This window comes from Malania oleifera, chromosome 1, assembly GCF_029873635.1.
Source record: "Malania oleifera isolate guangnan ecotype guangnan chromosome 1, ASM2987363v1, whole genome shotgun sequence".
In the NCBI taxonomy this organism is placed as follows: domain Eukaryota; kingdom Viridiplantae; phylum Streptophyta; class Magnoliopsida; order Santalales; family Ximeniaceae; genus Malania; species Malania oleifera.
In genome coordinates, this window is record NC_080417.1 from 115,085,528 (window position 1) to 115,108,342 (window position 22,815).

The 22,815-nt window shown below is 38.2% G+C and overlaps 1 protein-coding gene across 5 annotated transcripts in view; it reads right to left on the reverse strand.

The window, feature by feature from the left end:
* Positions 1-13,345, reverse strand: part of LOC131145995 (uncharacterized) — a 69,219-nt gene extending 55,874 nt beyond the window's left edge. For 3 of the 5 annotated variants that reach the window (XM_058095241.1, XM_058095222.1, XM_058095252.1), the window contains exons 1-7: positions 12,900-13,345; positions 12,537-12,647; positions 12,158-12,215; positions 11,965-12,008; positions 11,774-11,854; positions 11,063-11,133; positions 10,812-10,922 (exon numbers count right to left, since the gene is read on the reverse strand). In XM_058095241.1, the coding sequence (XP_057951224.1) occupies positions 10,812-10,922; positions 11,063-11,133; positions 11,774-11,854; positions 11,965-12,008; positions 12,158-12,215; positions 12,537-12,647; positions 12,900-13,091 (668 nt within the window). In that variant the 5' untranslated portion in view covers positions 13,092-13,345. Of the gene's footprint in view, positions 1-10,811; positions 10,923-11,062; positions 11,134-11,773; positions 11,855-11,964; positions 12,009-12,157; positions 12,216-12,536; positions 12,648-12,753; positions 12,775-12,899 lie in introns of all 5 variants that reach the window. The other 2 variants (XM_058095233.1, XM_058095214.1) reach the window with 2 other exon arrangements.
* Between the last annotated feature and the right edge of the window lie 9,470 nt (positions 13,346-22,815).

Below are 22,815 nucleotides of genomic sequence, written 5' to 3' on the forward strand. Positions count from 1 at the left end.
TGACACAGGGACATCATTCATAAGGGATATACATCCTTCTGATCCTTATGGACTACATGACATACCTGAAAATTATGACTTGGGTATTCCTCCAGGGAACCAATCTTCACAACCTAGGAGAAGGAGTGCTCATGGTGACCCTAGTGATTCTGCTAAAGATTCATATGGTGTGGTTCGTAGTTTTGGCGACTTAGGTTTAGATGGTTCATCATCACAATCATATGGATCTCATCCAGCATATCCACATTATGCATCTCGTGACTCACATTTTTATCCTAGTGGATTAAGAATCTCAGGATCTAGTGAGTCTTCTTCTACACACTACCCAGAGCCAGCCCAGCCCCAACTTATGGACATTATTCAGGATATGGTCAAAGAGGAGATTATGCACCCCCTATATTAGGAGGATTTTCACCACCAGTACATTTTCAAGAGTAACAACGAAATGACGCAAACTTGGGTTTATTCAGCTATGTATTTCCACAAGGATGGGGAGATAATTTCCAATCCCAATCTCAAGATACAGATGCAAATTATGAAGACCCTCCACGTCATTCTTTTTGGTGGTGACATGTGTTATGTTATAAATTTGTAATATTGTATTCATGTATTTTCAACTATTTATTAATATTTAATATTAATCACTTTTTAAATTCATGTATGTGTAATGTGTATATTGAGTATTGAGTCTATTGATTTATTTTTATAAACTTTATGACCTTAATTAATTGATTCTTACATTTCTACATCTTTTTACTCATTAAAGTAATGCAAATTATAAAAAAAGATGCTTTTTTTGTAAACAGTGCACTAAAATTAATATAAAAATCATAATACCTATTAAAAAGCATTTGTAGGTTGAATGAAAACCTTCAAAACTCATTAAAAATCACGTATTAATGGATTTCATGCTTATTTTTTGATTTTGGCATGGTTGTGCATGCGTGAAAAAAATTCACAACCGTTACGCCCGCTTCCCGTTACATAACAACCCACGTCTCCCGCGACCCACGACACCCGCGACCGTTACGCGACGTTACTCGTGACCACAATTTCGAACCATGGGTAGTGTTCAGACCTCCAAGAGGATAGGACTACAGATTCGTGGGGTCTTGTGTGCGCACCCCACCACAATTGTTATCCGTCATTCAGGCGAAGCGGTTATTGTTAAAGGATTGTCGGGGATATGTGGCCTGTGTGAAGGAGATATCAAAAAGGGAGTTAAGGTTAGAGGATATCCCGATAGTGAGGGATTTTTCTGATGTTTTCCCTGACAATTTGCCGTGACTACCTCCTGATCGTGAGGTATAGTTTACTATTGATCTGGTTTTGAGGACAGCGCCGATTTCGAAAGCGCTGTACAGAATGGCACCAGTGGAATTAAAAGAATTAAAGAACCAATTGCAGGAACTATTAGATAAGGGATTTATTCGGCCCAGCATGTCGCTCTGGGGAGCGCCGGTATTATTTGTAAAAAAGAAAGATGGGCCGATGAGAATGTGTATCAACTACCAAGAAATTAATAAAGTGACTATAAGAATAAGTACCCGCTTCCCCGCATCGATGATTTATTTGATCAGTTACAGGTGACACAGATTTTCTCAAAGATAGATCTGTGGTCTGAGTATCATCAGGTGAAAGCTAGAGTAGAGAATGTTCTAAAGACGGCATTCAGGACTCGGTATGGGCACTACAAATTCTTGGTTATGCCATTTGGACTGACAAATGCTCCTGCAGTGTTTATGAATTTGATAAACAGGGCTTTTCACCAATATCTGGACCAATTTATGGTAGTATTCATTGATGACATATTGGTATATTAAAAGAGCCCGGAAGAACACGAGGAACATTTGAGGATAGTACTACAGGTGCTAAGAGAAAGAAGATTGTATGCGAAACTCAAAAAGTGCGAGTTCTGGCTAAAGCAAGTTACTTTTCTTGGACATGTGATATCAAGGGATGGTATTTCAGTAGATCCGAACAAGATTGAGGCGGTAGTAGACTGGGTGCGACCGAAGAATGTGCAAGAAATCAAAAGTTTCCTGGGATTGGCTGAATACTACCGCAAGTTTGTTGATGGTTTTTCTAAATTGTCGGGTCCTTTGACTAAAGTGATCAGGAAATGTGTGAAATTCGAGTGGACCGATGAGTGTGAGCAAAACTTCCAGGAGTTGAAGCAACAGCTCATCATTGCACCAGTGTTAACGATTCCTTCAGGAGAAGATGGTTTCGTAATTTATAGTGATGCGTCACATAAAGGACTCGGTTGTGTTCTGATGCAGCAGGGGAGGGTGATAGCGTATGCCTCTCGACAGTTGAAAGAATATGAGAAGAATTACTCTACCCATGATCTGGAATTAACAATGGTGGTCTACACGCTGAAAATTTGAAGACATTATCTTTATGGGGATAGGTGTGAAATTTTCACCGATCATAAGAGCCTAAAGTACTTTTTCACACAGAAAGAATTAGACATGAGGCAGAGGAGATGGCTGAAGCTGATAAAAGATTATGACTGCACCATCAGTTACCATCCGGGAAAGGCTAATGTGGTAACTGATGTCTTGAGCCGAAAATCAGTGGGTGCATCGGTATCTGCAGTGGCGATACAGCATCCCGTCCAAATGGATTTGGAGAGACTTGAGATAAAACTCGTAAAAGGCGATCATCAAGCATTTATTGTCAATCTGGTGCTGCAGCCGATTCTACAGGAAAGAATTAAAGCAGCACAGAGGAGTGATGCAGAGTTGGTAAAGCTTATAAAGAAGGTACAGGATGGTCAGGAGGCAGATTTCAGTATTTCAAAGGATGGAGCCTTAAGCTTCCATACCAAACTGTGTGTACCTGCTGACCTTGAGATTAAGAAAGTGATTCTGGAGGAAGCGCACCGATCCCTGTATACGGTACATCCTGGTAGTACTAAAATGTATGGAGATCTTCGAGAGTCTTTTTGTGGAGCGGAATGAAAAGAGAGATTGCCGAGTTTGTAGCACAGTGTTTGACATACCAACAAATGAAAGCTGAGCCTCAGAGACCGGCGGGATCATTACAACCACTTTATATTCCTGAGTGGAAATGGGAGCATATAGCGACGGATTTAGTCACAGGATTACCGCCGGCACTTCATGAATAGGACGCCATTTGGGTAGTTATAGATCGACTTATGAAAACTGCCCATTTCCTGCCTATCAGAGTTAATTACTCCTTAAACAGTTGGCAGAGTTGTATATACAAGGGATAGTTAGAATGCATGGCGTGCCAGTGTCCATAGTTTTAGACCGAGACTCATGGTTCACATCCCGTTTCTGGAGAAGTTTGCAAGAAGTCATGGGTTCTCAGTTGTCGTTCAGTACAGCGTTTCATCCTTAGACAGATGGACAGACGGAGAGGATGATACAGATATTGAAGGATATGCTACGTGCATGTGTAATAGACTTTGGAGGTTGTTGGTTACGGTTTATGCCACTAGTTGAGTTTGCGTATAATAACAATTATCAGGCCAGCATTGGGATGGCACCATTCGAGGCATTATATGACAGGAAGTGCCGATCCCCGTTATATTGGGATGATATTGGGGAACGTCAGATTTTGGGGCCAGAACTGATACAACAGACTCAGGATAAAGTCTGACTCATCAGAGACAAGATCAGAACAGCATAGAGTCGGCAGAAGAGTTATGCAAATACTCACCGACGAGAATTGAAGTTTGACGTAGGGAATCATGTGTTTCTAAGAGTGGCACCGTTGAAAGGAGTTATGAGATTTGGGAGGAAGGGTAAACTAAGCCCTAAATATATTGGACCATTCGAGATTCTTGAAAGTATGGGTCCAGTTGCCTACCGGTTGGCTTTACCACCGATTTTATCTAGAATACACAAACGTATTTCATGTTTCTATGTTGAGGAAAAACGTCCCAAATCCCTCCTATGTGATCAGATATGAGGCATTGGAGTTTAATGATGCCTTGTCTTATGAGGAAGTGCCAATGCAGATTTTGGATCAGAAAGAGCAGGAGCTACATATGAAAAGCATGCCACTGGAAAAGTCATGTAGCGCAATCATACAATAGAGCAAGCTTCTTGGAAATTAGAGGAGCAGATGCGCCAAAGATACCCGCACCTGTTTAGCAGTAACCTGGGATGGAGGTATGTATTTTGATTTGTCTAGTATAGGATAGGTAGTGTTTTAATTTTGTTTATGAATGGTTTTGGGGAGAATTTTCTTTCGATGGTTGTAATCTTCCAGAACCCTCCTTTATAACCACGGTATTTTTCCGCCATAAGTGAGGGTAATTAATAAAATGATGGTGTTTCTATTTAAGGATGGAAAATGTGATAGATGGCAAATTTGGAGGATGAAATTTTATAAGGATGGAAGAATGTATAGACTCGGGAAAATAAAATAATAAAAAAATTTGAGAAAAGGAGCAAATTCGGTTTGGGAAGCCTAAGCCGTCGACGGTTTCATAAGGGCCGCAAAAAACCGTCGACGATTTTGTGACCAGTGCAGAAAACCGTTGACGGTTTTCTCTATAGTGGACGTTATAAGGGAACCCGCAAGCCTCATTTCATTAATCAAATAAAATTCTTCTCTCTTTCTAAAACCCTACGAACCCCTCTTCATTCTCTCTTCGATTCCGGCTCCGTTAAAGCCCGGATTGACGATCAGGAACCACCACAAGGTTCCTGGGAAGATTCTCTGCAACTTAGGCGGAGCAAATTTTCAGTTTGGGGTTCCGGGACACCATCCCAAAATCAGGGTAAGTGGGGTATTTTAGAGTTTTAATATTAATTTGGAGTATATGAAACCTAGGAAGTGTTAGAAGGAAATTATTCTGGTAGTTGAGTTGAATAATGTGGGGTAAATGTGAATTTCAGGCTTTTGAGCTGCGAACGCCAAGGAGCGTATGATTTAGGGTATTAGTGGACCTCTCAGAAGCTAGGTAAGGGGAATAACTTATAGCAGTCTTTTCTGAATGAAATATGATATTTTACCTGAAATTTATTATGATATGAGTATCAGATGAAAATTGTGTGGCACATTTATACTGAAATGTATTTGAAATTGAGTTAAATGGTTTACATTGAGAATAATGAGGCTATGAAATGTGAATTAAAATATGAGAATTGAAATGTGAAAGATGATGAAAAGTGATATGTACTGATAAGTACCTTCTAAGAAATGATGAAATATGAAATATGGAAATGTTTTATTGAGAAATGTTGAATAACGTGAAATGAGATATGCATATGTTATTATGAGATGGAATGAGTATTGAATTGATGAAATATCATTGAAATGATAAATGAGTTGTGAATGCGGAAAATGAAAATACTGCAAAGTAAAATCTACAACCTAAATCTTGAGATGTGATTAATGAAAATGTGAACATTGCAATGTTAGTGTTGCAATGAGAATGATGAAATGTGAATACTGATATATGTGAATATGAAAATGTGAATATGAGAAATGTGAATATTGCAATATGAATACTGCAATATGAATGTGAAATGAGAATACTGGAAATGTGAAAAATTGCATTGTGAATACTGCAATTGTGAATTATTGAAATGTGGAAATAAAACCCTGATGGATGGATGTGTTATTGAAATGAGCACGGTACCGTTGCTAGTGGTGATTAAGTGCAACCACACAGACTTGTGGAGCGTGTGACGTGACTGTTCAAATGAGCCAATGAGAAGGGTAGTTTTAGCCCCTGAGTCCAGATCAAAGTATATGGCAGGCCATTCGTACTACAGACAAGTATATTGTATGTTCATTTTGATCTAACCGGGTAGGCCAACCGCAGTTAGGTCCAGCTTTCAGACCGCACAACCCTAACCATGGGGGGAAGCATGGTGTGGAATATGGAGAGCGACCTCGACCATGGGGTGAAGCATAGCGTGGAAAATATCCTCAGGGCAGTCATGAGTTACAGACGCGGATGTATTGGTTACCGAGGACACTCATGAGCTAGTTGTGAATGGAAATGAAATGAAAATGAAAATGGGAAATGGAATAGCGTAAGTTAATATCATAAATTATAAAAGCGAAGTAAAACACTCCGCCTGAGGGCTTACTGAGTAAGGTGAGTGCCCTGATAAGTATCAGTTCTAGCCAAACCCAAGTTAATCGGGCAAGGATACAAACGATATCAGAGCAGAGGGGAGCTACATGTATGGGCATGCAATCTCCCCTTTTCTCGAGAACTTCACTGGTAAACATGGGTTGCGTGTCAATGGATTTGGAAGTGGAATTAAAAACTTATGAAACCTTGTGTTTTATATCTATATGATTATGAATGTGGAATTGGTATATTTTTCTCAGAAGATATTATCACTGAAATGAATATATCTTATGATATAATGAAACTCATACTGCCACACGGTGTAGATAATTTATTCCGTCTCACTGAGATGTGTCTCACCCAATCATCTAAATATTTTAGGAAACCGGTATAGACCTAGTGATAGAACTCCAAGATAGAGGGGAGCTGATACCCTGCGTAGACAGGGTGAGTATTTTGAACTAGGGATGGAGGATTCCCCTAAAACATTTTGTATTTCTTTTTGGGAATGTGTTAGACATGTATTTATGGATGAATTAGTACTCTAGTATGTGTATTCGCTGTGGTATGTATATATATAAAATGACTTCTGCTATTAGCTTTGTGAATATGATAATGACTGTGTACTCGGTACCCTCTTTGGGTCGGGTTATGTTTGTGTGGTATCATAGGTGTTGACGTAGCCGATTTATGATTATATGTTTTATTTATATGGGAAAAAAAAAATGGTATGAAAAATCGGGGCGTCACAAAGTGTAAGATTGTTAATGCCTTGCCTCCCCATGCTAAGTCTTTATATTTAGCATTGTAAGAACTCTAATGAGAGCTGATATTGAATTGAAAGAAATTTTCTTTGTTAAAGCCTAAAAGCTTTGTCCAATCTATCGATTGTGTAGTGTGCGGCTATGTTGTTCTCTCCGGAGATCAAGTGGTGAGAGACCACTATTCTATCAAGTGACTCCACCTCCCTTCTCTAACCCACACGACCTCCCTTCTAACACATCCACACGGCCACCACAACATACACCCCCACGGCCACCTCCCCTCCACTCTATTGCTATGTTCGTCTCGGTGTTTCAAAGCTTGTACGAAGGATTTACGGCGTGATCTAAGACTTATGTTGAACAACGTCAAAGTCATCCAAACAAATCTCTTGGTAACTTCAGTACTTGTATTTGAATCCTTGCTATATTTAGTAAACCATTGCTAGTAGATTAAATTCACATCTTTGAATAACCCATTTGAATCCATAGATTGCAATATTGATACTTGTTAGCTAAAATCAAATGTATGAATATTAGTGTGCTAACCTAGAACTTGTAATCTTGGCGTTGAAATTAACATCTATATGCATAAAGCTTGATTACTTGATAAAGAACCCTTAGGACTTATTTGCTGAACAAAATCATACACCTTCTCAAAATACAACAATATGTGAAATGTCACACAATTTATGGTGTTTATGTTGGCTAATTAAATTCTTAAGTCAAAGTGTATTGAGTGTATGTGCTTGTGTGAGGGTTGAACCGTAGGACATAGGTCGATTAATCCCATCCTACGTCAAAAACAGCAGTATGAGGGTGACAAGAAATCATAATTAACAAAATTCGAGATTGGATGTTGGGGTACAAGTGCGTTTACCTTTTTGAACAGCAATAGGAGGATCAACCACTTGGGGAAGAGGATCATCTCACGAGGAAACTGGAGGCATAGAAGCGGAAGCTAAAGGAGGCTCTCCTCCCTTGTGTCGTCATGTGTACACTTGCAAATTGGGATGATCCAAGTGACGAGAAGGACTCAAACTGGATGAAGATGCAAAAGGACTAGACGAAGGAAATAAGTTAGGATTGGGATGGCTAGGAAGAGGAAAAGACTCATCAAGGTCAATAGAACTCAAGGAATCATAATAGTAAGGTGTAGGCTCAAAAAAGGTGACATCAATAGAGACAAAGAATCGATGTAAAGTGGGACTGTAACATCGATATCCTTTTTTAGTATAGGAATAACCTAGAAAAATACATTTGATAGCACGAGGATCCAATTTATCCCTTCCCGGATTTAATTGATGAACGAAGGACGCACAACCAAATATACGAGGAGGAAGGGAGAACAAAAGAGCCTAAGGGAAGATAATTGAATATGGGATCTTACCACCAAGGACAGAGGATGGCATTTTGTTGATGAGAGAGAAAGCAGTCAAAACAACATCACTCCAAAAAGCTTTAGGGACATTCATTTAATACAAAAGGGTTCAAGTGACTTCAAGAATATGCCTATTTTTTCTCTCTGCAACTCCATTTTGTTGTGGAGTGTGGGCACAAGAAGATTGATGGATCATGCCAGAGTTTATCATATAGGTAATGAATAGAGTATTGAAATAATCTTTAGCATTATCACTACAAAGTATTCGAATTGGCATATCAAACTAAGTTTTTATTCGAGAACAAAAGGCACAAAAGATATTAAACAACTTATAGCGATCTTTCATCAAATACAACCAAGCCATTCTGGAATAGTCATTGACAAAAGTGACAAAATATCGAGAAACCCCAATTTTGACATGACACGACTAGGACCTCAAACGTCGAAATGGACTAACATAAAGGGGCTAACAACTCTTTTCTTGGCTCAAGAGACAAAGGGAACACGATAATGTTTTCCCAATTGACAAGACTCACAATCAAGGGTAGACACAGAACTCAAAGTACGAACTAGTTGTTTTAACTTGTCCAATGATGGATGGCCAAGGCAACAATGGATTTGATGTGATGTGACAACAACACAACAGGCAATAGGAGAAGAGAGCAACTTAAAGTAGTAAAGTCCATCAGCCTCACGTCCTATGTCAATTGTCTTCCTCATCTTCATATCCTCAATAAGAATAGAATTAGGAAAGAAGTTTACAAAGCAATTTAGTGACTCCGTAATTTAATTAAGAGGCATAAGATTAAGGGAGATTTAGGAATGCAAAGAACAAAAGAAAGAGAGATGGTGGGAGTGGGATTTACAGTTCCTATTCCCTTAGTAGCAGTAATGGATCCATTAGCAAGGGTAGCTCGAGGTAGATTTGTAGAATACTTAAGAGTAGAAAAGAAGTTGGTGACACCTGTCATATAGTCAGTAGTAGCAAATTCGATAACCAAGGGACTAGTGGGAGAGATACCGGGTGACATACAGACGGTATGGTTACTTTTCTGAGCAAAAGATGCAATGTGATGAGATGCTTGCTAGGATGCCTGATACTGTAGGAACTTTAAATACTCTTCTTCCTGCAAAACAGCTATAGTACGTTGTTCACTCAAACAAGTAGCTGATAAGGGAGACACACTTTTGGTATGGGAACTCCATCCCAACATAAATACAACCTTGATAGAGCAGTGAATCAAAAACACACAGCAGGCGCCACGTTTTTCAAATTCACCAATGTGATCCCAATATAAACAACCTTCGACAACTGATGCAAACCACAAGCCCAAGACATACCAATCAAAAAATAAAGCAAACGCCACTTTCAGGCTCAGTAAACTCAATAAACATTGACAAACAACTTCAAGAACCACCAAACAACCATTTCCTTGGATGCCATAAATGAGCAACTAAAAAAGGTAAGATCTTTGAACAAAAAACATCACAAAAAACTTCAGTAATATGTTTATAGAGGGATTTGAGCCCTGCTCGAACAACTTAGGTCAGAAACATGTCTGAAATTTGCTTCACATGCCAGCGCGTGAGTTCGGCCCCAGCAGCCTTCGACTGGAACATAAGGACATGTGGGGAAGCTGCTGGGGATGAGATTTCAGTAGGGGGCAGATCGGCAATGTCTGTGGATGACTATGGTGTTGTTTTTGCAAAATCTATTGTAGATCTTGTGTTCCTAAACTGGCAGTGTTGCCCAGGAATCTTCCTATGACTTCTCTGGCTTCCGGCAGCTGCTGGCCTTTTTCAGGGCTATAGTGTTGCTGGAAGTTCTTATACAATGGTAGACATGCAGCAGATTTAGGGTTTTGTGCTTCCATTTGATGATGGCAGTGACAATTAAGGTTTAGATCTCAGAATCTTGCTCTAATACAATGTTGAATAATTGGGCAAAATGGAAGACCTAAACACAATGATAGGTCTCTCCCTCTATTTATAATATATGTCAAGTACAATGGGAATGACCATACCCTTACTAACTCATACTTATTACTAACAAAACTCCAACACATAATAATAATACTAAATGATTAAATAACCATTAACAGGCAAAAAGACAAAGACCTCCCCTGACGTTTCAAAAATTTTTACCAAAAAGAAACAAACCTCCCCTAAAAAAACTTATCAATTTGCAAAATATATGGGGAGGTTTGTGTCTTTTTAGCAAACCTTAGGAGAGGTCCCCTAGAATTCTTAAAACCTCAAGGGAGGTCCCTGAAATTTTTGAAACCTCAGGGGAGATCATTGTCTTTTTACCAAACCTCAGTGTTTTTTTTACAAAACCTCATGGGAGGTCATTGTATTTTGCCCATACTTTTAAAAAGACAAAGATCCATCCAAAGTGCACACAGGACATAGCACATAGTTTATGCAAATGAATTGCATAATTCGATGTTTTCTTTATATAACATAATAAAAATGGTGATCTATCGCAGGAAGCAAGTATTTTCTTATTGCAAAAGATGGAAGGGAAGAAGAAGAAAATAAGCTAAAAACAATAAACTTTTAGCCAGCACATCTGTTCCATAATGGAATCCAAAAATCTCACTTGTTCTTATTTCGTTCTAAAATCTCACAGAAATCTTCAGCAGCTGCACGCATATGTAAAAACATTGGCAACTTTGTGGCATCCGCTAATTCAAACTGTTTCTCAAAATACCTAGATTAAACAAGATTGAAAAAAAAAAAAAAAAAAAAAAGGTAAACATGTAATCAATTGAAAGAAAATAACAAGCAACTGAAAAAATTTTGAAGATAAGTGGGGAAAACCAACAACAATTTTATCAAGCAACCACATACTTCTTTTGAATTTCAGATGGACAAAAGTGAAGCCTGTCATAATCCAATCCACATTCACCAATTGCCACCACCTACGAGTGAACAGCATAAAAAATAAAAATAAACTTTTGAGACCAAAATTCTAAATTAACACTATGAAATCAAGAAGAAAATGAACATTAAGAGACCAACAAGAATACCAGCATGATCTAATGGTTCAAATGCAATAAGAACTTTGTGTTTACCATCAACTCTAAACATCATTAGATATCCAAACTTGTTTATGTATGGGAAAAACTGGAGGTTTATGAAAATCAATACTCAAAAAATATTGTCAAAGTAAACCACGATATTCACGTTGTAAATTCAGAATGGTACATCTTCAGAAAAATGCACACTGGTTGCACAATTAACTGTACAGAATTTATGGTAATTACCAATATAAGAACACATTTAATGAGTCAACTGGAAAAAAAAGTAGTCCAAAATTCTAATCATTTGTATCCTTATGGTCATATTTGCCAAGATAGTGCTGGTGATAAGAAGCTTCATGCAGCCGAAGCCAGGCATATTCTTCAATGGCAAAGCTCAAACATCTTACAATATCAACTCATTAAAGTAGGTAAACTCATTTTGTCTCTTAATTTTGTTTTTCTGCCAAACCAGAGAGCCTAAATTCGACAACCTTCTTATATTGTTGTGCCTGTTTGCAATTGAGACAACGAAATTTACCTTTCCTTTCTCAATTCCCTCTTTAGCCAACAACAAAAGTGCCTGGAAATGCCTGTCAGGGTCCCCAGTCTCTTCAAATTCCTGAATAATATGACAAGCCACAACACAAGCACAATCAATCACGACAGATTGTTAAACAGATATGGCATCAAATAAGCAAAATAACAAATTTTCATGGAACAGTTATCAACTTTGCATCGGGTTGGGTGCACGCCAACTGTACAAAAAAGCCTTCCTGAAACAAAATAAATTACAAATTATAAATTATAACAATCAATTCAAAAAATAGAAGTCAACGAGCAAAACCCAAGTCTATAAGCAGAACGTACAGGAAGTTAGCTAGAGAACAATACAACATACTGAAACAGAAATTTATTGACACACCATCAGTTTCTGCAATGGCAAGAGCTTCCTTTGATTCCTCAAGCGACCCGCCAGTTACCTGCATCAACAAACTTAATTCAAAATTTCAAATTACGCAAATTCAAACCCTACGAACGCCCTGCTTGATTTACTTCCTAATTCCAAACCCCTTCTCCCCACCCAACACTCGGTGATGGGGAACCAAGAATGAACGAAACGAAAAAGAAATTTTGCACTCGCTTGTTTGTGCTACTTAAGCTTAAATAAAAACTCAGGGATAAAATCCACTTGCTTGAAATCCAAAAATCTTAAAATGTATAATTTGAAAATCTTGGTTTTTTTTTCTAATATTTCTCATTAACCAAACAAAATCTTCGAAAGGGCGTCGACTGAGACTTACAATAATTCGTTCGACGCCGGCATTCCACGCCCGAGCTAATACAGTTAGAATATCTGACTTGTGACACTGCTTTCCATTGTAAATTCCCTTGAACATGCCATCTGTTAAGAACTCCATTTACAATACATAACGAAAGAAGAATCAAGATGATTAAAAAATTTGCAGATATATAGAGTGGGTGCTAACAGGGTACGATGCGTTTGTGAAAATGCCTGACCTGTGAAGTTCACCGCAATGTCTGCTGGGATCGAAGAAGACGCAGAGTTAATGAAAAGAAAGATGGTTAAATATATTTTGGAGGTTAATGAAAAGAAATATATTATTATTTGAAGTGTTGTAGTTTTTGGAAAGTTGCAGAGTTACTTGCCTATCATCCGTACGGTCGCCATGGCTACCCTCCCACTCCAGCTCGCGTTCGTGAACGTAACAAAAGAAGGTACTCCAGCTCGCAAAACGGGTCAAAATCCCATGACTGGCCCGTGATCCATTTAAGTTGGATTTGGGTTTAAGAGAAGGAGATGTCTTTATAAATGGATAAGTTTGACCAAATCTCATTAATAAGTAAGTTAGGCAAATTTCTCCTGATCCATGTAAGTTGGATTTGGGTTTAAGAGAAGGAGATGTATTTATAAATGGATAAGTTTGAATCTAATCTCATTAATAAGCAAGTTAGGCAAAGTCAGATCGAGCAACCTATCTCGATTTGGCTTCAGTAGTTTGGTGATCTACAGCTTACCCTTCAAGAAGGCCCTTCACCACTTCAGCAAATTAGCCCACGACCCTTCCCTTTCAAAGCAATCAAGCTATTCAAGCCTTCAATGAGCATTGGCCCTATATGACAACCACAACAGAACAACATGACAGATGAATGACGAGGGCCACAACTGATGGGCATCATCCATGATTGACAAGCCCACAGCCGCCCATTGAACAAAGGCCATGGCTCGTGACAATACACGACCCACAACTTGTTGGAAAAGGAATAGAAGGAAAAAACATATAATAAATTGATAATAATAAAAATGCATATACTTCTTAGAAGTTAAGGTGGAAAGACCACCTTTAAGTCAATTTCATACGATGTATATAGCTATTGTGCACACAAGCTGTATGATTATTTGGCAAATTCGATTTTATGTGAACTCTAAAACACTAGAACTATCATAGATGTAGTGTTTGGTGTTGGGGTTATCCCACATCGGTTATAGAAAGGGCTAGTGATCAATTATTAAATGTGAGGAAAAGTCTCATCCTGTGAGCTAGCTTTTGAAGTTGAGAAGACCCTAAACCACCCAACACTAGTAGCGAAACCCATGGTTCAACATTCTCTCCGAGATGTCGGGCATGTGGTGCTGCCAATTTGAACCCCGATGTGTGAGGGGGGATTGTTAGTGTCACGCCTCAAACCTGAAAATGGGACCCTGGGGTGAAAATGTAATCTAACATATCTCTGTATCATACAAACCATCCACAGATACAGTACAAAGGATGAGGGTCCAGCCTTATGGGGTTCCCAGGCACCTTATACACATCCAAACACAATAGAATATATGCAGCGGAAATACGGTCATTCTATACACATGCAGTACCATACCAGAGTCTATACAAGAGCAGAAATAAGGCTCTATCACAAATGTACAAACTGCTGCCCAATACATCTCAAAATGGCAACCCACCAAAACACAGTCCTCGCACTTACCCAAGCGCTAACCACAGTACACCGGCCACTACGCTCCCTACACCAGGACGCTAGTTTCGGTTACTAGAAGGACCCGTAAAAATGTACGTACAGTAGGAGTGAAACACCTCTTAGTAAGGAAGAACACAAGTTATATCAATGTGTGGCATTCAAGTGTTATCATGATGCAATATACACGCAGTTAAATGTAGTTCCAGTACTAATTTCACAACAATGCATACACACATACACACATATGATCAGCAATCCCGGTGTCGTCACACCCATCGCACCCAAAGCCAGTCCGCGACATATGGCGTTGGCCCGTAGCCAACCAGCGAACACGGCGCCACCGACACATGGCTAGTCCTCGACTCCTATGGCATTGTACCGGCGCTAAACTGGTGGATCCACACCTTCGGCCTAATCTGCCGGAATAGGCTCACGCCCTCGGATATAGAGCCGAACACTCTACCTATCTATGGCTAGAAATTTCATACGCCCTCGGATATAGAGTCGGACACTCTCAGTACCTGGAACAATTCGGAACGGCATTCCTACTAGCATTTCAACCAATCACACACACATGCATGCTCATATAACCAAACAAACCACACCCATTTGGTAATCTAAAATCATGGTTTTTCAAAAAAATACAGTTTAAAACAAGTCAAGGCATGGTCATCCCTATGGCACAATATAAATTAACATATATGTTTGGTTTTCAACAAAACCAGGGATGCAGCCTGTCGCCCCCTTTTTTTCCCAAAACTGTAATCGTGAAAAATTCATAGTTTTCCCCGTTAGATCCCCCCAAATGAGTATTCGAAACACACACAGGACCGTGAACCTCAGTTTCACCGAGTCCTATTTCAAAAATAATCGATATAAACACAATTCCCCTTACCTTTCCCCAATTAGTAAATCCCGAACTCTAAGGCCCCTAAATAGCGAACCGAGTTCCAAAACCTACAATCAACAGTATAGAAGATACTCACAACACTGTTCTCTACTAAACTAGCGGATCAGAATTGAAAATCGAGTCTTACCTTGATTTTAAGCTGAAACTCTAAAATCTCCGAAACGGGATTCCAATCCGTAGAACTTGTAGAGAATCCTTCCACAATCCTAGTGGTAACTTCAGATTTACAATTCTCGCGACGAACGGCGAAGAAATCTTGAGAGATGGAGGGTAAAGAGAGTTCTAGAGAGAGAGAGAGAAGATATTTGAGTTTTATTAGCTTAGAAGTAATGAAACTTCTATTTATAGCCCTTTGACTCGGGCATCCTCATCGACGAAATGGTGTCCTCGTTGACGAGGTCATATAGACAGCTCCTCGATGAGACGATGGATTTGTCGATGAATCCTAATATCACCAATTTCCCAAACTCTCTCGGCTTCTCCTCATCGATGAAACTCTCCTCATCGACGAGCCTCTGAACTTCGTCGACGAGAGATATAAAGCCTTCGTCAATGAACTCTAGCTTCGTTGACGAAGCCTGTTCAAATTCTAATTTTATACCTCTCTTATTTATTTAAACCCACCTATCACGGTTCGGGTTTTTCCAGTTAGGGTTATCCTACATCGGTTGTGAAAGGGGTTGGTGGTCAATTATTAAATGTGAGAGAAAACCTCGTTATAACAACCCGAAGAATAATGGTATTTAAATAACAAAAAGAAAGGGAATTGGAAACAGGAACAAAAGGAGGCAGTCGACTTCGTGTTCGTCGATGACGTTGCATTTTGGTTGGGATAATCCTGAAAAATTTTCTAGGCCTCGTCGAAAAACGCAGTGGTTTCGTCGATGAGGGTTCTTTAGGATCTCGTCGACAACGTTTCGTCTTGTCGACGAGAAGATACCGAGAGAGAATTTTTGGAAGCCTGAAATTCGTCGACGAGGGTTGAAGTTCGTCAATGAACTTTCTACAGGACTCGTCAATGAGGAGACATGGCTCGTCGACGAATGCCGCAGTATAAATAGGGTTAAACGTGATTTTTCAGTTCATTTTCCTGCGCAGAACTTCTTTCTCTTATCCTTCGGTTTCTCCTCCTTCTCTCTAAGTTTTTGAGCCGGATTTCAGTCGGTTCGACGAACTGAAGCCACCACGACGCTCCTGGAAAAGTTCTCTGTAATTCTGTTAGAGCAGATCGTCGGTGGGGTTGAGTTGGAAATCATCCCAAATTCAGGGTAAGGCTTTCTACTCAGTATTTGGGTTTTTGACAGTTGTAGAAAGTGGAGTATGCGTACAAATACTGAACTTTAGTTATGAGAAATGTTGTTTTCAAGGTGTTGAGCGAGGAACCCTGCGGGTGCAGGAGTATTTCTTTTAGGGGCTTTTCAGAACACAGGTAAAGGGATAAACTAAGCTAGTATTTTATGAAAAGTTTGTATAATATTATAGCATTTGATTTCAAGGAAATAGATATATTTATATATGATTTATATTTGGAATACTACTGAAAATAATGGTATGTTAGAAATATGAAAGACCCATTTCGTGTGGCATGAGTAGAAATTATAATGAAAAATTGTTTTCTGGGAATGTGTTAATGATACAGAATTTTATAAAGGAAAACCGGTGTATGGGCCGAGATTTTGATATATTTGCCGGCATACGGGCCAAACTATGTGTATGATTTGCCAGTGTACGAGCTGAGCTAGGGATATGATTTGCCGGCATATGGACCGTGCTATGTATATGATTTGCCGACATACGAGCCGAACTATGGAAATGATTTGCCAGCGTACGGGCTGTGCTATGGATATGATTTGCCGACTTATGGGCCGATGATTTTCATGATATACATATATATGCAAAATGATATGATTGATTTGATAATTAATGATATGAGATATCCATGTATCACAGTTTCAGTATATATTATATGATATCAGAACCTGATTGGCTTGGTCTAGGCTAGCACTTGCACGGTACTGTTGCTATGTGTCCATAGTCATCACGATTAAGATATTTGTGTTAACGCCACTGTACGAAGTGGTGTGAGATTGGATGTCGATGTGGTTTTTAAGAAGTGTGTGAGCGCCCTTGGTGTACGGACTAGGTCTGGCAGACCCATCAGACTTACAGACTGTACTTTTAACTTAGCAGTGATCGGCCAACCATTGCCAGGTCTCACCTTCGGGCCACACAACCCATTCATGTGGGGGTAATACATGACAACAGCCAGCTAACCTACCAGGAATGTTTTGTATTATTATTATATGAGATGATATATGTTTATGAAAATGCAGTATGTTTTGCCATGCTATGATGATATATATGTTTTCCCAGATATGACATAACAATTTATTAAATAAGTTCTGTATGGTATATGTACAACACGGAATACTCATGTTGTCACACACTAGTATTAGTTTATTTCCCTTACTGAAAGGTGTCTCACCCCAAATTTTATAAACATTTCAGGAGCCCCTGATAGGAGAACGGGTAAAGCCCTGCTGATCTAGTATGGTTGATCTGCCCTTCCAGAAGGGTAAATGTTTTGATAGGGTTGGATGTATTTTGTGGAAATGGCCCTCAGACATCTTTTGGGTTGTGTATTGTGTATATATATATATATACAGTGATTGTAGTAATTCTGGTATTGTGATATATGGTATAATGAGATGTATATGATTGTATGTTTCCTCCTGCTTAGGCTTCCACATTGTGTTTCTGATGTATCCCTAGTATCCACGAGTCCAGGTAGATTATGATCTGCTGACTTTTGTGATATTGATTGTATTACGAAAAAAAAATATATGTGGAAATTAAGCAGGTAGTCACACTCATCCCATGAGCTAGCTTTTGGGGTTGAAAAGGCCCTAGACCACCCAACATTTGGTCACCTGACAAAGTGTAAAATAAAACAATAGTAGAAGGAAGTGTTGTGTTGTAAAAATGAGAATTTGTATTTTTGGTTTGAAGTTGGATCATGTCTTTTATAGACCAAACTAAAACAACTCCCAACTGAATAAATAAGAAATCATAAAAATAATACTTAATGGTATAAAAATCGATAGAACAAAAATATTAAAAATATATATACTTAAATTAAAAATTAAAATGACTATTGTAAAATATCACGTATTAAATAAATATTTTTAATTTAAAACAACCAAGTATTAGTGCCAACAATCCCCCACATGGTTCTAATTTAAAACCCTGAAGAAAGATTAGGAGAAATAAAATAACATTAGATAACCGCAAGATGTAATGCATTGAGTGACAATACTCTTCGGTTTGAATTGCACTTAGAGAAAATGTGTTATGTGTTACAATAACTTAGTGAATATTTAATTCCTGAACCTGATTCTTTTAGTGTAACATTATAAACACATCACTCGCATAACTGTCATGACATCCCTGGAGGGCCAACTTCGAAGAAAAAGGAAGTTGAATCTTTGAATCGCCTTAAATGAGTGGCCAAGTCGATATCATGTGAAATCTGGTGTAAATTATGGGACTAAAAAATGGAATATTTGTAAGTCAATGAGTCGTCACTAACCTATTTTTTCCTATGTGAGGTTAGAACACCTACTTAATATGTCACTAGTTCATTGGTCTCTAAGTAATACTTAGGTCCAAAGAAACCAGTGATCAATTGAATGTGTTACCAAGTTGGATTCGAAAGTACAATTATGCAAAGGAAAAGTATTAGCACCCCTTCACACCCATCTAATGGACAGTACTTGATTAGCTTAATATCACCTTTGAAAACAACCAAAACTTTAATTCTTTTGTTTTACTCAATTACCTGACCGTTAAATATTAGATAACCTTACGAAAGATGGAGATTATCCTCACCTCATGATCCTTAGAAGTGTACGAAGGACACATCGTCCAATGATCCTTATAAGGATTATTTGCTTAGTATGTTTTACTTATTTTTTTATGTGTAGTTTTCCTGAACTTTAACTTATTAGGAGACCTTGCATAAGACAAAAGCCCCCCACCTCCAATTCTCAAAGGCATGCAGAGACAAAACCATCTAGTCTTAAGGGAGTTCCTTATGTACGTATTTAATTTATTCAACAACGCACAAGCATAGGCAAGGAAAAGATAGATAAACAAGCATACATATAAGTATGCACTTAATGTAAACATTTATGAAAAACAAACATGCAAGGTATGCAAGAAAATGCAAAGAGTCTAATTAAACTAGTAACTAGAAGACTCAAAGTGATTCTATTAGAATTTCTGCCCCTCAAGTGGTGATTGAGGACTACGTAACCCTAATTTATTGAGTACTCCTCATATAGGTGGTGTGTAGAGACTCGAAAAATATAAATGATAAGAAAAATAGAAGAAAAGAGGAAAATAGTTTGGTGAGGAGAAAATCGGTGACGGTTTTCTAGAGTGTTAAGAAAAACATTGACGGTTATATAGTTACCGCAGTTGGGTAAAACGGTAAACAGTGAAATCGGTTTGGTTAAACACAAAACCAGCAATGATTTTCTGAAGCCTAAGAAAACCGTCAACGGTTTTTGTCTAGGGCATAATGGAATATAAGGGCTGTATGTCATTTTCTTGTTAAAAAATTCAAAAACTCTATCTCTCCTTTGGAAGTTGTGAACACCCTCTCTCTCTCTCTCTCTCTCTCTCTCTCTCTCTCTCTCTCTCTCTCTCTCTCTCTCTCTCTCCTCTCTCTCTCTCTCTCTCTCTCTCTCTCCTCATTTTCTCACTCTAAACTCGCCCTATCGACGATTAGACTCCGTATTTAAGGCTTAATGGTCATCCTCATCAATTTGACCGGAGCAAAATTGTAACGTCCCTCAATTTCTTAATATAAAATGTCACATAATAAATCAAATGGTCAACCCGAATCCGTGGGTAGTGGGGACACCTGTCAAACACAGCGGAAAACCTAGCAGCAGTAAAAATAAAATCTCAAACATCCAATCATAAAACATAATACCAGAACTTTCTATAACATCAAAATACTGTTACTATATACAACCTCCAAAAGTCAAAATAACACTAGGATCAAATAACGAAAACTCCCGATCCTAGTTCAATGCTTACCCTTCTAGTAGGGAAGCTCCAATCACTCAATGACGGCTCTGGCCCGCCGATCTCACTGGATTTCCTGAAAAATGTATTAATGTTGGGGGTGAGACACTTCTCAGTAAGGGAAAATAAACTAAATACAGTTGTATGGCAACATGAATATTTAAGGTACATATACGTATACATAAACAGTACATTTCATAATTCTGTAAACATCCATCATATCGTACTGGATAAACATATATTTTCACATCTGTTAATAAATCATAACATACATAAAATCATCTGTTATAACTGTAGTACTGAAAACAAACCCAAGATGAATAGCTAGCTGGTGTCATGTATTACCCCCCATGACGGGTTGTGCAGCCCGAAGGCGAGACCCGACAATGGCCGACCACTGCCGAATCAAATATGTCTGTAAGTACGATGATCCCGCCACACCCTGGTCCGGACTGCCAGGTGGACGTCCACACTCTACTAAAAGCCACATCGACTATCCATCTCCCATCCCCTCGTGGGATGGTTAGCACTAATCTGACGTAGATATCTGATCTACACATATAGCTACGGTACCGAGCCCCTGAACTGAACTAAACTAACATCCTGGTGGTGATAACATATAATACATGATCATATATATAACATCATTACGGCCTCGTGCAGAAAATATAGTAATTACGGCCTCGTGCCGAAAACATAAATACATAGCCTCGCGCCAATAACATAAATACGGCCTCGTGCCAATAACATAAATACGGCCTCGTGCCGATAACATAAATACATGGCCTCGCATCAATAACATAAATACGGTCTCGTGCCGATAACATAAATATATGGCCTCGAGCCAAAAAAATTTTCAGGTATATATATTCTGAAAATACATCATTTATCATATAATCGTCAAAACCATCACAACATAATTAATCTTTTCATAATACCTGAAAACATGTTTCGTTCGTAAAATTTTTCAAATCATAATACATTCCACGTAAAACAATATTCATGGCACACATATGCTGTAAAAAAAAAACCATATTTCATATTCTAAAATCGTGAATTCCTTACATCTCATACATACATATACATTTTAATCATCATAGCAGTATTTTCCCAATCGTACATTTCATTCGTAATACACAATATAACATATGCTTTTCTGAAAATAAATTTACTCATAATCAATAATAATTTGTATGGAAAATTACTGTTTTAGTTTATTCTCTTACCTGACTACTGAGAAATTTGTTAGGACCCAAATCCTACGCCCTTGGCGCTAGAAATTTAACTCCTGCAATTTATATTTTCCCTAGATTAATTAATCTATTTCTCCAAAATAATACTCATCTAGCCTTCCCTAGGCTCCATATACCTTAAATTAATATTTAAACTATTGTTTAACATCCCTACTTAATTTTTTGAATTTTGTCTGCGCGTCCCAAAATTACACCCACGGCGCTCACCCAGCGCCTAAATTTCAAAAATCCTACTTTAATCCTAGATGTTTAATATTTTAGCATTTCTAAATTAATGCTAACTAATAAAAAATAAGCCCCTTTAATAACCCCTGCACCCCAAATTTGGGGTTTTGGCCCGACACCCCCACAAGAATTCCGTCCCACTAGACTTGTAGAGAATCATCCCTAGATTCTCGTGGTGGTGTCCGTTGGTCAATTGGGTTTATATTTTGCAAGAAATTAAAGAAAAATGGGAAAATGGTTTACCCCAGGGAATATGCTTACGCCGCTCCTACCACCGATCCGCTCCGGTAGAAATGATGGCAGCGGTGAATGAAGTCCAGTGGTACCTTCGGATTTTCAATCGGGCGAAAATCCATCACGAAATCGAGGAGAGAGAGAGAGAGAACGTGAGGAGAGAGAGAGTGTTGCGTTGCAGGAAAAATAACTAGAAGAAAAGAAAGGAAAGAAGAAGAAGAAGATAGAAGATAGGGGGGGGGCCAGAATAATTTGTTAAAAGAACTCACCTAAAGCTTCAAAGAAGCTTCAGGTGATTTAATAATAATAATAATAATAATAATAATAAATTTAATTAATATTAATAAAAATTTATTTTATTAATAAAATAAAAATAAATTTTAATTAATTTTTTTATTTTTCTTTTAAATCTGATTAATTAATTAATTAATTATTTTTTATTTTTTGGAAATCAATCCACTAATCTTTTTTATCTCTTTTGGGGGTTTTTACAAGAATTATGTTTTAAGGATCCTAGGCACTACTCCAAAGTTAAGGTAAGGGTGTTAAATGTTGGTATTTGATTTATTAAATGAAGAATATGGGTTTAGAGATATTTAAATGATAATAATTGCGGGGTTAAAGTTGATTGAACTAGAAAAAAAATGTAAATTTCAAGGTTTTGGTGTGAACGCCGCAGGCACGGGTTTAGGGTCCCTACGGGCATTTCCTCAGGGAATGAGGTAAGAGTAATAAATAGATAATGGTTTGATGTTTCATTGGTTAAATGTAATATATGGGTCCAGGAAAATGTGAATGTGATATGATTCTGGGGAATACATAATTTTAGGGTTTTTGAGTTCTGAATGCTAGAGGCGTGATTATAGAATTTTA